The sequence below is a fragment of the Dermacentor albipictus genome, chromosome 1 (genome assembly GCF_038994185.2).
Source record: "Dermacentor albipictus isolate Rhodes 1998 colony chromosome 1, USDA_Dalb.pri_finalv2, whole genome shotgun sequence".
Lineage (NCBI taxonomy): Eukaryota > Metazoa > Arthropoda > Arachnida > Ixodida > Ixodidae > Dermacentor > Dermacentor albipictus.
The window spans coordinates 408,170,111-408,185,235 of NC_091821.1; the positions used below are offsets into that span (position 1 = coordinate 408,170,111).

Below are 15,125 nucleotides of genomic sequence, written 5' to 3' on the forward strand. Positions count from 1 at the left end.
GCAGCTTTACTGCATCAGAATTATTTGGAAAAGCTCTCACTTTGGTCGTGCTGTTGTGCCTTATATTTTGGAAAGAATCGAATATTCCACAATCTCGAATAGTAAATTCTTGAATAGAATATGGATCGAATAGTTTGTTTGATTCGTATTCGAAATGAAGAATATTCACGCACCTCTAATTAATAATATTGACAGCAGTGGTAATACATAAGTATTAATAATGTTAGTGGAGATATAATGCTACTGGCACTACAATAGCTGATAAATTGGACTATATAATGGCGTCCAGTTGTACTGCTGTTGCTTTGGTCGCAGAAACCCGATGATGATTCGTCATGACAATAATCGCAGGTTTCTTTCTTTTTTGGGGTTGGGTGTGGGGGGTAGGCTATTTGTTAGGAAATATAATGTGTCTTGAGATAACTACTAGATTTGGGATGCATGTCTGCCAAACTGTTTGAATGTACAGTAATTGGCACTCGAAATCATCGATCTCCCGTGACTGACTTGAATAAGCGGGGTAACAAAACAGTTGAGAAAGGAAAGCGTCACCCCCGTCGCTGCTTAGAACGGATAGAGCCAGAAAATTGAATGCAGGTAGTATCAGAGTCACCGTAGTTCTCATCCAATTCCAGTACTATCTCTGGTATTTTTTCCTGCAGAGCTTATATTCCTTCAGTTATTGTATTGATGCCTGCATCTTCGAGTTTTAAGCATGAAATGCTTTTAGCTTCCGTTTCCCGCTACCTTCAATGAACCAAAAGCCAGAAACCTAATCCGGGCAAGTTGCAAGAACAGTACTACATCATTCGGGCGACCAGTCAAAACTTAAGAAAAGTGGTCTCTGGCCCCCAGCCCTTTGTACAGGACCTCATTAGATACGCCACTTATTGCCTAAACAAGTTACAAAAATACTGCTTCAGAGTTCTTCCTAATGTTTGTTCACAATATCACTCAAGCTGTAACTTCTAGTAGGCTGAAGTTTTATTTGTCATTTCCGATAGCGACGTTCTAAAGGCAAGTGCAGGGCACCATACAATTCAGTATCATCTTATGGCGCTGAGATGGGGTTGCCTTTGCTCGTTTGAACGCCAGCAGTCCGTGAGTTCCACGGCATGGGTTTAGCGTCACCTCGAGAGGTGGCGCCACGCCGCGAGGCGCCTCTTCTGGTTATTTTCTTTTTTAGCACGGCAGTGCGCTCTGTCTTACTGGTTGTCTGTCGCTGCCTGTCGTGCAGCCTTCAGCCGGTTTTCTTGTAGCTGGGCAGCGTCCATATGGGCCAGTGCACAGTTTGGCGTGGTGCGGTGGGGTGCGGCGTGGTGTGGTGGGGTGTGCCGTTGGGAACATGCACTACACCCATTTTGAGATTGTGGCTAGTATCATCTGCAACCAATCTGCTTATCCGTTTGCCATTTCATGCTTACATCTACTGTCGATTACGGGAGAGCTAGCATTTTTTTTACCTTGAATGCCGCCACCTTCTCGATATGTTCAATGCTATATTTGCACAGCTCATATCGTTTACTTATAATTGCATCATGACGCTCTTAGACGCGGACAGAAGTGCCTTTAATGAAACACAGGGAAGGTACGTGCACTCACAAAAAAGAAGTGGTGAGTGCAACATAAATATACACACCATTATTATCTCCTGCGTTCTGGTTGTCCATAGAAATGTTTCACCGCAGAGCGCAGAGTTCTACTAGTAAAAAGAGCAGACGATGTTGTAGTTTGGCATGCACACTTCTTTCGACAGTTTCCACATAAGACACTTCGGCCTATATCGTGTATTATAAGTCAACTGGAAGTTGCCGAGCTACTTCAGAGAAAACTTAGCTTCCAACTACTATCTAGCACAAGGAGAAACCACATATGCCTTTCAATAATTTCTGAAAATCAGACTCAGTGTTGCTTTTAGTCGACTGAATCTGCATATTTTTGGACATAAAAACTGTCCGAGCTGAAAAATGGACGATGTTAAGGTACACAGACTGTTTGCTGCTAGTAACGTGTACACTTCGGACATTCTCGAGAATGACAGTCCATATCTGATTCTTTGGCTGACACAGAAATGTCTTACAATATTATGAAAAGTTATCTGTGCTGCAGTTCTACAAGAACGACTGTGCAGTCGTTCCGACAGCGCAAACTCGATGGGCTCACTTCGAAGTCGCCATCTTGTCGTCATTCTCATTCTATTCCTACTTTCCGTTACTCATTCTTTACAGCAGTACTGATTAGGTGGTGACTCCTGTCGACCTATACATAACATATACTTTCGCCAACAGAAACTTCTCCCTGCCCCCTTCCTTCTCCTGGTCCTCAATTAAGCTATAAAATTTCTCGTCTTTTAGGTTTTTTGGACCGTTTTGACCCCATTATTTCTATCTTGAAACTTAAACTACTTGAAATGGACACCTCGTACGTACCTTTTGCCGTCGGGACCCCTGACCACCCAACACATGAAGTATTGCTGTGTGTTTAGTAATGAGCAATTGATGGCCTTACCGGGACGTCGTGACTTTGAACTCATGGCCCAGTCGGTAGAGTCGGTATTTGCGTTATATCTGATTCTTTCGTAACCGTCAAGATGAACAGCCAAAATGAGTGTTTCAATAAAAAGCTCCGAACTTACAGGCTGGCATTATTTCGTCCCATTCTTCAAGGGGCGTATCTTCTTATTCAAACGAGCTCTTGTGCTGTTGTATTTTCTTGTTTATTTCTACTACCCTTGACAGTTTTCTGTATAAATTTTCTTCACTAACACTTTAGGTCCAGCAGTAAAGAAAGCATGCTTGCTATGACCATCCCCTGTGTTACTGAATAACATTACAGATACTTCACGCATGGTCAGACAGCTGTGAACATAAAAGAGCGCTCCAACAAAGTTGTCCAAGTGATTTCCTTTTGGATAGCATTTTCACGAAAGCAGCTCCGAATGGTAGTAGCAAACTGAACTATTTGTATCCCGGATATCAGACGTGTGGCTTCTTTTTGGGGCTTGCACTGGTCTCTCTCCCCCCCACTGCCCCCGCCCCATTTTTTTTCTCGTTTTATTATCTTTACGTTGTACTTACCAATTCACTGGCCGGTGCAATTCACTGGCCCCGTCGAGCTTTCAGAAAGTACAGCTGTCCTATTGAAGAGTGAAAAAAAGTTGTGTATGTTTATTATTCTAAATCAACAAAAGCATCGTTTCCTTGCATTGGCTGAGTGGCTGTCCCGCAGTGAGGCGAGAGTATTGCAATTGCATGAGAAAAAAAAAAGAAGGTGTGCACATGAGCGAGAAAGTGTGGGCGCGCATGTCCACATTTCTATAGCACAATTGTGGCGCTGCGAAGGTGTCGTCAGTGTCAAGTCCGTCCGGGGTGGGTGATCAGTAGACCTCTAACCGCGTGATGCTGTTCCATAGCCTCATGAGGCTGTAGCCCTGGCGTTTCTCCTTCTTGGGCCGCTTGCTCTCGTCGACGCCCATCAGGTCAAGAGACATCAGCAGCTCCCGTTTCTCCTCGAGATTCTTGATCCAGGCAGCTTGGGTATAGAGCAGTGCGCCATTAGTGCATTGACGTAGAGAAAGGGTCTCTAACTCGCATCAGGAACAAGGTAGCATACGCATAACGCACAAGCCATGGGCTGCATATTTTAAACACTATTTTGCGAGGGCGAAGGCGCGTATAATAGTGCAACCAAGGGTGAAGGGATATCAAGGGATGAGTGAGTATTCAGAGGGCCAGCATTAAGAGATGCAGGGATATCACTGAACATGTGTTTAATGTGGACTACATAGAGAGAGCGACAAAAGGGAGGAGAGACAGGAAGGTTAGCCAGTGTAAGTACCGGCTGGCTGCCCTGTGCTAGGGAAAGGGGCAAAGAGAATAGAAGGTGAATAAAGAGAAAAAAAGTGAGAAAAATTCAGGTTTTAACGCGATGCTACGCGGTACAACATCTAAAGACGGTCGCACAATTCACAAGCCTTTGAAAACTTGAACCGAGTCCTTGATGCTCTGCTGAAGAGCCTTAAGGACTTTGCCCAAGACTACGAAGACTACGAAGACTACGTAGACTACGAAGACTACGAAGACTACGAAGACTACGAAGCACTGTGTACAGAAAGCACTACAAGACCCGCTCTGTTTGATTCTACCCTTACAGTTTTTCATGGCCAGATTCATTTGCGGATCCAACAGAGCTATTGATATTGCATTAGTATGCTTATTGATCCATCGTCATCATCATCATCACCATGAACCTAATTTTATGTGCACTGGGCAGGACGAAGGCCTCTTCTGGCGATCTCCAATTATCCATCTTTTGCGTTGGCCGATTGCAACTTGCACCCGCTACTTTCCTAATTTCATCCCCTCAGATAATTTTTTGGCGCCCTCGACTGTGCTTCCCTTCCCTTGGCATATATATGTAATTATAATGGTCCACCGGTTATCGACCCTATGCATTACACGGCCTGCCCAGCTGCATTCATTTACTTCTAATGTCAACTAGAATATTCGCTATCCCCGTTTGCTTTCTGATCCACACCGTTATCTTCCTGTCTTTTAACGTTACGCTTATTTCTCATTCAGTCGATATTTGCGCTGGCCTTAACTTGTTCTCGAGCTTCTTCATTAACCTCCAAGCTAAAGCCCCATATGATAGCACTGGTAGAATGCAATGATTGTACACTTTTCTTTTCAATGTCATTGGTAAGCTCCCAATCAGAATTTCAAAATGCCTGCTGTAGGCACTCCGATTCATATTTATTCTTTTCCAAATTTCCTCCTGATGGCCAAGGTCCCCTGTGTGTAATTGAGCTAGATAAACATATTCCTGTATAAAATCTAGAGACTGAGTGGCGATCATGAATTCTTGTTTCTTTGCCAGTCTATTGAACATTAACTTTGTCTTCTGCTTATTATTCTTCAACCACACTCTTGCCCTTTCTCAGTTAAGTTCCTCAATCATTTGTTGCAGTTCATCTCCAGTGTTTCTCAACAGGACAATATCATCTGCAAACCAAATGTTGCTGAATATTCGTCGTTGATTATCATTCATACACCTTCCCAGTCTAACAGCTTCAATACTTCTTCTAAGCATGCAGTGAAAAGCACTACTGAGACTGTGTCTCCTCGCCTGATCCCTTTATTTACAGGTAACTTTCTACTTTTTTGTGGAGAGCTAAGGTAGCTGTGTGATATCTGCACATATTTCCCATGGTATTCACGTATGCCTCTTTGATTACGAAATGCCTCCATGATTGCTGGTATCTCTACAGAATCAAATGCTTTTCATAATCTAGGAAAGCCTTACAGAGAGGTTGATTGTACTCCGCAGATTTCTCAATTACATGATTGATGATGTGGGTGTAATCCAGTGTGGAATATCTCTTCCTGAAGCCAGCCTGTTCTCTTGGTTGATCGGAGTCAAGTACTGTGCCGATTCTGTCGGCAATTATCTTGATGAATATTTTATACAGTATTGAAAGCAAGCTAATGAGCCTATAATTCCTCTATTCTTTAATACCTGCCTTCTTATGGATTAGTACAATGTTAGCATTCTCCAGCTCCCTGGTAGACTTGAAGTCTTGAGGCATTGCGCAAAAGGGCCATAAGCTTTTCAGCATAACACCTTCTCCATCTCTGATTAAATCGACGGTTGCTCCATCTTCCTCTGCCGCTTTTCCGCGGGTCATGTTTTGCAAGGCCATTCTAAGTTCATCGCTAGTTATATAAGGAGCCTCTGTTCATCACTACCCTGAGTGTTGTACAGGTCAGTATGAAATTCTTCAGTTGCTTTTCTTATACAATCGAAATTACTGATGACATTACACTGCTTATCTTTCACCGCATACATCTTGCCTTGTCCTATGCCAAGTTTTCTTCTCACTGATTTCATGCTGCGTTCATTTTCTACTGCTTCCTCAATCTTTCCAACGTTATAATTTCGAATATCGCTTAGTTTCTTCTTGTTGATCAGTTTTGACAGAAGAACTTCACTTTGGCCTAGTTGGTGTTTACTGCATATCATATTGACCGCAAATAAAGACGGGGAGAGAGGGAGAGAACACATAAACATTTTTATGTGTTCTCTCCCTCTGTCCCCGTCTTTATTTGCGGTCTATATGATATGCAGTTTTGACAGCTCAGCGAGTTCTAGCCGATGTTGTTGTTCAATATGTTATAGCTGATTGTTTAATTTGATTCAAACTTAACACAAAGCTTAACTTCATTTACGTGAACTTAAAAAAAATAAAAGAAAGCGTAAATAACCGGGGAGTTCTAGTGACAGGTTGTCGCACACGTATGTCCCATGGGCTTTTTACGCTGTAACAAATGAAAATTGCGCACTATGCTGGTTCTCTTGCATGCCCAGTATAACATCGGTGATATTTGACAGATATTGATGCACACACCGCGCAACGTGAACATTACAATGATAGTTTCTTTACTGTGCTGAGACGGCTAGAGCTATAAGAACTTCACCAACAAACCACATTTAAACACATCGCATATTCACCACCATTTTGCTCAATATATGACGCTATCGAAAATGTCTGCAATTAAGGTGCACCATTGATTCTATTAGATCTACAGCTGTATCGAAATTTATTCTTTGGACCTTTGACAGGCACGTGTACAGACGCTGGGCTGGATGCTGAGAGAAGCACCCGCATTCCATTATTTGACGAGTGCTCAGAATGTGCGCAAATCCTTGGATAACCATGCTCGCTGCCAAGTTGTTTGCAATCGAAAGCTTTGACACATGAAAGAGTTTAAATACTTCTCATAAGAAGCACGTATCTTCACTAAACACTAGAAACGGCTAAAAAAGAATGCTTTGGTAATACTTCAACACTGCATAATTGTTTATTCTGTACAAAGATAATTCTGATAGCTTAAGTGAGGTGAGTGGTATTGATCTTTCAAAAAATATCTGTTTTCCTTTCTTTCTCTGAGTGGTTTAGGTGAATAGGTAATAACGCATTCCTGCGTTTCTGGCCAAAGAAGGTAACTAATTTAATTAAGTCTTTATGAATAAACATCGAAGGAGACCATTGACCCTGTAAGACTTCCGGTTTCAAGAGCAATTAAAAGAAAATAGAACATGCGGGAATTGGCCCGTCTAGTTGTCGACAGCTTGAATAGTACAGAGAGCCTACACATTCATTGGGCTCTCTTCCGGCGATCAGCTTTGCAGAAAGCACAAGTTTTCTCTGCTTAGTTGTACTTTACTGCAGCCGCTTCGCTAAAGAAAAAAAAAATAAAGCTGCGGAACCAGTTTTTAGCAGGGTGATGCAATAACAAAAAAAAATCCCCAACGATAGCAGAAATTTTCTTTACGTAAAGCTTTGCTATCTTGTATATAGGGATGTGCCAGATATACAGATATCAAAGTGCAACGTATGGCGACCGAGTGATGTGAAACAAATCGGGGCAAAACTTGTTTAAGATGCATTGCGCCTAAAACTTTTCATGCTGAGCGGGACACCTTTGCCAAGCCTACTGACTTCAGAAGCCTCGAAGCAGCGTGCGATGGCGCCACCGCAAAGCATCATACAGAGAAATCTAGAATATAAGCAAAACAATAGTTTCAAAACACAGCCTCACAGTTGTAACCATTGATCCCGGCTGATTTCACATCGCCTTGAATATACGATCTAGAAGACGTAGTCCCCGAGAACTACGATAATCTTTATTATAACCTTGGCTATTGTACCAGGTGAATTTTGTAAGGTATATTTTCAAATAAAAGCATCACAAGTTCGCTTTTTCAGGATTTTTTGCACTTCAGATATACCTGTGTGCCGGTTATTCTCCGTTTTGCAAAGAGTAGCTTTATAAGAGAAATTATTGCAATAGTAAAAGCTCATAAGCATAAAATCACAACAGCAGTTTTTGCAGCTCTTAGCATTGCGTAAAAACGCTCCAGTCGTCCTTGTCCGTCCGTTGGACGGAAGGACAGAGTTGCTGGAATTTGACCTGCTTTCTAACGGGTTTCTCCCGACTGATTTATAAAGCTCCGTGGCACAGGCTGATTGCTAAACAGGGCAGAGGTTCACAGGAAAATGGACACTTGGAGTGAGCAACAATGATCGAACAAGGATTGTCTCAGGCTGGAGGCAACGTTTCGCAACGTTTAGCCAGGAAACTTGTCGTCATAAGGGGACTTGTCTTCTTCATGAAGAAAATTCCTCTTGTTCGCTTTTGACCAGTGTTCCTCACTTTAAAGGCCAACGGTAACACAATTTTGGACTTTGTATAAAGGTTAATTTCAGATAGTGTGAATATAGGGCCACGCCCGCGTATAATTTTGCGTTAGAAATATGAGTAGATGCAACATGAAAGGCTCGCAAAATAGAGATTTTTGATGCCAAAAGCTAAAAAAAAGTGCAAAGGCTTCCTTTACCGCTTGTCGACCTTTATGCACCACCTCCGAGAACAGGATCGCCTGCGTTGGCTGCAGCGCGCTGAGAATTCTCGGAGGCGGCGTGGTGGGACTTGCGTCATACCCGCTAACAACCAGGGACAGGCGTCGTCCGTTTAGGCACTATTGAAGGCGTATAATAATAAAATTACGCAATTACCAGCCCTAATGCACTGGCAAGATTGCTTCCGTAGCATATACCACCCATTCGTTATCCATTTAACCAAAGTGAAATTTCGTTGCAGTTGGCCTTTAAATATTCAGTATTGGACTTCTGCTCTGTTCAACGGGTTCACCCTTTCTACTGTGAATTGTTGTTATGCTTCGTGCAATCTGCTGCCACATTGAGTTCCGTACCCGCCATCTCCTTGACCGGTATGGTCCCACCGAACTCCAGGGGCAGGATCTTGGGGTCTATGTGCTCGTGCAGACTGGACACCTCGAAGTGGGCGAACATCTGTATGACGAAATTCGGTCACGTGAAATCGGCGCTATGAACGAGTGGCAGTGTAAACTTGTTACCCTGCTCTGCAGCTTCTTGCTGAACATGCTCAGCGCCAGCTCGTAGATGGCCGATATGTACCTCGGCACGTTCACCCAGTGGATGTTTTTGTGGCGCATGGGCCAGCCTTTCTGCGGGGAACAAACGTAGGCAGGTGGCACAGCAGCTGTTGTCAGTGGCCGTGTACTGTTAGTACATATAAGACATTGGTTGGTCTCGTTCTACTTTTATAGGTTACACAAATAATTCCGCCAGGTCACAAATGCTTGTCTATAGTAACACATTTGCTAGTACCAGTCATTACTGCTTACATGGCTTCAACTAACACGTTTTCTGTGGCGATTTTTTTAGCTTGTTAGTTTGGATTGTGTTCAGCTCTACCAGTAGAACAGTGACAGCAGTCATGACTTCAGCTTTAACTCTTTCTGTTTCCTTTGCTGGTGACTTCAGTGAAAGCAAACATCAGTGAAGTAGTTGACCTCGCTGTCTGACTGGAAATCGTCATGCACTGCAGCCAGCCTTTATATTTACTCATGCAACAAGATCAGTGCTCCAGATTATTTGTACAGTGAACGCTCGTTAATTCGAACTTCAATAATTCGAATTTATGGATAATTCGAACTGTACGATTTGGTCCGGCCAAGCTCCACAGAAGTCTATGTATAAAAAAGTCCGTTAATTCGAACGCGAGAAGGTTCCCTCACGGATAATTCGAACTACGCTCGCCTGGCACACGGCCAGAGAAACACGCCTACTGCCTACACACAAGGCTGTATTGCCTCCGAAACGGAGAGAACGGCGAGAGAAGGCAAAATCGGAAAAAAATCTAACCTGCGCGCAATGAACCAGAAGGCAGGGGCGGCTGCCGCCTCTCCGTTCTACGTAACCTCCGAGACTTCTTGCCCGTTGCGAATCTCGGAGGCTTTACAAATCTTATACAGCTACTAATGTCGCGCGGAGATGGCACGGCAAGCACCAAAACACAGCGAATCAAGTACGTCGCAGCAGTGCTTGCAATCAAGAACCAACGAATCAGGGCCTTCTCCACCTTCACATGTTCAGCGTCTTTGTCTCGGCAGTCTTCATCGTTTGTGCACCTCTGTTTTCAGATTAGGAGGTATCGGCCGTCGCGATTCATTGTGATGGTGTTAAGCCTCGGCTAACGTTCGTTTCGGTGGACATCGGTGGTGGGGCACAGTCGGACCCAGAGCTTGACTTGAAGATGGCGTGTGCCCGCGGCAAACGCCATCACTTTCTGACATGCCCTACTGCTTCCAAATCGCAGTGTACTGTTGCTCTCCTTCACTTTCGTTAGTTCGAACTTTCGTTAACTCGAACTGAAGCGGCTTCCCCTTGCGGTTCGAATTAACGAGCTTTTACTGTATCTGTAGATTTCCATGCAGTTTATGTACTAGACCTGGTTTCATGCTATGCGGCCTTACGTTCACATGAGTATTAGAACAATCAATAATATATCGAGTGCATGTTTTGCGGTGCTCCTTATGTTAATAACATCAGCTTCCTGTTTTCTATGGTCAGTGACAACAGTATTAGTGGGGACCAATGAAATCGCAAGCTGACGTGTTTAGTTTGCTTCATATTTACCCAGATATGAACTTGTGAAAGGAATGCTACTTTCTTGTTATGAGTATTACCACGCTTATATTTTAGGTAAAAAATTCTGATATTGCATAGATGTACTCGAATGGAGGAATTCTGATGGTTTACTTTCATGGCAGTAGAAATTAAAAAGCTACGCGAGCGTTAGAGGTTATGTTCGTAAACTTGAATTAGTATGTTTTGACCGTGTAACCTTTGTATCACAGGAACATTGTATTGTATCACAGGAACATTGCAACAAGATCAGTGCTTTTGCCAGTTGTCGATGGTGGATCCGAGATTTCTCAGCAGTCGCACATACTTACAATAACATTTCTTATTTTTCATCCATGTTTCTTCCGCTCGGTATCAAAGAGATGTCCTTTCTGCAAAATATCTGAAGTGTGTCCCGCTTTTCACAAACACTGTTCGCAGCTTCATAGTCGGAATGGTATATGTTTTTGGTGAAACCATTACGTGTTGTGTGGAATTAATTGCCACTTGATGAGCCAGCTTATTCTGGTTCAGCAAATCTCTGATGGAAGTAAAGATGTGAACACACGTTAAGTGCTCGTAACAGAATTTCTCGTCCTCATCTAGATTTAAAGGCAACGTATTCGTTTTATCTTTCAGTTTGTGCTCTGACACTACTGCTTTTTTGAAGATATCTTTAATTGTTTAACTTAACGCACGAAGTGAGTTGCGGTTCCTTATGTAGAATAGAACTGCAATGCACATATGCGAGGGATGCGCAGATATTCAAGATTTCAGATGTGAATGTGCATTTTAATTTTTAATAGAGGCACCCACGGCTTGTGAAACGAATATACTGTTTCTTCTAATATTTGTGTCGCAGAGAAATATAAGAGACTACTGGATTATTTCAGTGCGTCTCCCCGGAGCAATAGGCATAATAGCGGCCGTCTATTCGCTTCTGTGTTTGGTGGCTTTTGAACCAGCGTGGTTGGAAATGATTTGCTATTAGTACAATCGCCACCTCTTGCACGAGTGAAACAAGGACAATTTCCTTCAGAAGGCATTGTTTCTGCAACGATTGGGCACTTACCCAAGAAACTTGTAGGACAATAATTTCATTTTATCCAAGGTGGCGTGCAATCACATAAACAGCGTGTGGTGTTTTGGGGCTGTAAATAAGTTTATGCTTGAATGATGCGAAGGTGCATTTTCTTGAAAGCACTCGCTCACCTGCATAACTAATCTGAATGCGTGGCGCTCTTCCTTTTTTCCTAATTAAATGCATGTGAGGAGATGTCGGCAGCATTTAGGAGCTCCGGTTACTACTCGGCTCCAACGTGACAAAAGAAAAGAAAGGAAAAGAAAAGGAGACTGTATAGTTTTTATTTATCTGGTGTACTACTGAGTGCCATATTTTGTATCAATTTTCTCCCTGTTTACGCAAATTTGTTTCCTTTGCTAAGTGACAAGCCGGTGCCGCCATAAAGGTGCCAACATCTCCTAACATTCATCTAAATAAAGAAAAGGAGAACAAGCAAGAGGGAACTCCAATTGAAGAATGAAGAAAAAGGGAAATAGCGCGACATTCTAGTTGTACTTAACAGAAAGATTCGTACAACCAGTTTCTATCCGGCATTAACGCGAACAATCACCATATCTAAAGGCATGGTGGGATTCTGGCCCCGTGATGTTGTCTTTTCCACTATCGTTTTATTCATACTCCTGTAAGTTTGGAAAAGTGAAACGACGCTCTGATTTGTACGAAACATATGGACTTGGAGGTAACTGCATTGATTGTATCGCCTAAAACAAATAAATTAGTCTTTTCCCCCAGCCTCTTTCGGTATTTCTCTTCGCTCTGTTGAAGCGCTGCAACTATTGGGTACTGAAAAACCATGTTTCAGAATGCTCGCACTTGGTTCGAATATAAACGTTTCACCCATCATATACTTATGCCATTGCATGGTATTTACATGATGTGGTACTGCTTACAGATACTTTCTGTTATTCGTCCATCAGTTTGGTCATTTGACATGTCCTTCGCTGTCGTCGCTGCATCCGAGGCATGTGCCGCGGCCCACAGTCTCATGCGAGAACTGGCAGTCGCAGTGATATTTAGAGGAGCTCAAGTGGGCGACCTATTTCTTTCTGCCTATTTGCCATTCGCCATCGTCGCTCAGCCCGCCTCCGCCTCGACCGGTACTGAAGAGTGCCCTACTCGTTGCTTCCTCTTGAACCCACCCAAAAAATAGAGTTTGGGTGGTGGCATACATGTATTGCCGTGTTCCGCGTTCACGTGACGTCCTGCAACTCCGGGCCGCACCCCTGCCCCTCCGTCTCCCCCCCCCCCCTCTCGTGTTTTTGGCACTCCAAAAGTGGGGGCCAGTGCCGGACCCCTTATTGAAGGGAGTGCAAGGTGTCACATGCATATTTGCACGCCCAGTTTTTAAAACGTTGTACAAGGCTATCAGTGAGAGCACCACTTGCCTCGCCGTTGATCATGACTCGCTGGACATCCCTAAGGTTGACGTGCGCCAAGTGACTTAGCCTGAATCCGCTCTCGTCGAGGATGTAGGTGAGGCCATTCTTCTGGTTGTCTTCGTCCTCCAGCAGCGCCTCGAAGCTCATAGAGAACGCCCGGTAGATGTCGATCGTTTTGTGGATGCGAGGCTCCAGGGCGCCTGCGTCAATCAACGACAATTCGTCAACTGTAGGGAATAAATTTCCCTGCCTAATATGTAGCATGGCCACGTGTTTCTTGATCGGGTGGCCGCGACAGTGAAAAACCTTGTTGCTGATGTTTGATATAATTCAGCGGTGTAGATAAACTTAGTCCATATCCAGAACCCGTCCAGTCTACTCGTTTCCCTCCGTATATAGATGTCTTTAAAATCCGCGCGGCAAACATTGCATGCGAAATCCAGCAACCAACTACAGTCCACCTCACCATTTTTAGAAGAGGGATTTCTTACATTTATTCACTTAGTGAGAAAGTACCTTCTGTTGTACCTGAGGTATTTTCCGGACACAGGACCACACATGCTGTGCTTTTGACATTCTTTTCTAAGAAAGTGCTTGTCACAAGCAAGTATTCGATATGGGCAGCACAATTTATTCCTGAAGAATATTTGGCTATAAAAGGGATGTAAATGTGCATATTTACAAGCAGTGATTAGTGTATTGCCTATTCGCAAATTGAATTGTGTATATCTATACGAAGCGTCCACCGGCATTGCGGGTTCTGCTGCTGATATCAGGCTGCACAAAATAAGCACGAGATCAAAAAGTCAGCAAGTGTCGCCAGCTGAAGCATGCAAGGGAAGGAACGTTTAGTTAGCAGTTAACTTCAGGTTTAATGTTTCAGGGTCAGGTTATGTTATGTTAGGTTTTGATTGACTTATCAAAAACGATTTCTTACTAATCGTTATGCTTTAATGGCTTTAGTTTGATATATCAAGCGTATGTTCTTATGACAATTCATAAAATGGCGCTCAACAAGTTTGAAAGAACGTGATCCTTCTAGTAAGTGTAGGCATCGATTGCGGAAAACATGCAGAGAAATCCTTTGCAAGTATCGAAACTGGTGGATTTGCGCTAGTTAATTTGGCGCTGAGAATAAAGGCTGCTACACCTCTTTGCTTTAGAGATTGTGCGATTGGCGGTGAAGTATAGCAGTGTGGAACAATTTCTATATTGCATTGGGCGGTGACCGCCTCCAATGTCGCAAGGAGAAGCGACAAGTTTAGGTACTGTCACGAAATCGCGCGATCTGTAGGATTTTTAAAGTGATGACTTTCTTTCCTTTTTAAAGAGAATTTTTGTTCAAAAGAGTGCGTTTGGTTGTCAGCATACAGCAATTATTTCATCCGTTTCATACGGAGACATCCCCTGTAAGACTGATTGGAAGCCAAGGGATTTCTTGCACATTGGATGGATTGCCCTTGCTGTAACAAAGCGCAGACGTTTCATCACATCACACGTTCTTGTATTGCAGATCAGCTTAAACTGGAAAGTTAGGCTTCCTGTATTCTCCTCAAACTTATTAAATAATACAGAAGAGTTAACTGCTGGGCTAGCTGGTGATCTTGCATACCAAAAAGATTTTGCGCCAAAACAACCCACACAAGCGCCCGTGGTGTCGTCGTCTTTCTTGAGTATGTTGTTTTGGCGTAAAATCTTTTTTAGTATATTAAATAATAGATTGTGGGGTTTCACGCGCCAGAACCATGATCTTGTTATCAGGCGCGCCGTATTGGGGGAATCTGGATTGATTTTGATCATCTGGGGGTCTTTAATGTACAATTCGATCTAAGTACACGAGCATTTCTGCATGTAAACAGTCTTAAAAGCGGCCGCTGCGGCTTAGGTTGAACCTATGACCTCGAACTCACCAGCGAAACGTCATAGTCACTAAGCTACCATGGTAGGTTGTCCTGAAACGAACGCCGGTCCTACGACAATAGAGCTGAAGTTCCTAATCAATCATGAGATTTTCCTTGAAATCCTTTGAGGGTTAGCAGCCACGAATCAGAACTCGATCTCGTCTTTCGAGACGTAGAAACACAAAATTAGAGACTAGAGAAATTCGCCTTCCTACCTGTTTTGTGTGTGAGCTGGACATTTAGCGCGA

At 43.3% G+C, this 15,125-nt stretch overlaps 1 protein-coding gene across 2 annotated transcripts in view; it reads right to left on the reverse strand.

The window, feature by feature from the left end:
* Positions 1-3,139: 3,139 nt before the first annotated feature.
* Positions 3,140-15,125, reverse strand: part of LOC139054714 (clavesin-2-like) — a 101,043-nt gene continuing 89,057 nt past the window's right edge. For both annotated transcript variants that reach the window (XM_070532188.1, XM_070532189.1), the window contains exons 5-8: positions 12,983-13,176; positions 8,941-9,051; positions 8,776-8,875; positions 3,140-3,531 (exon numbers count right to left, since the gene is read on the reverse strand). In XM_070532188.1, coding sequence (XP_070388289.1) covers positions 3,377-3,531; positions 8,776-8,875; positions 8,941-9,051; positions 12,983-13,176 — 560 coding nt within the window. In that variant the 3' untranslated portion in view covers positions 3,140-3,376. The remainder of the gene's footprint in view (positions 3,532-8,775; positions 8,876-8,940; positions 9,052-12,982; positions 13,177-15,125) is intronic.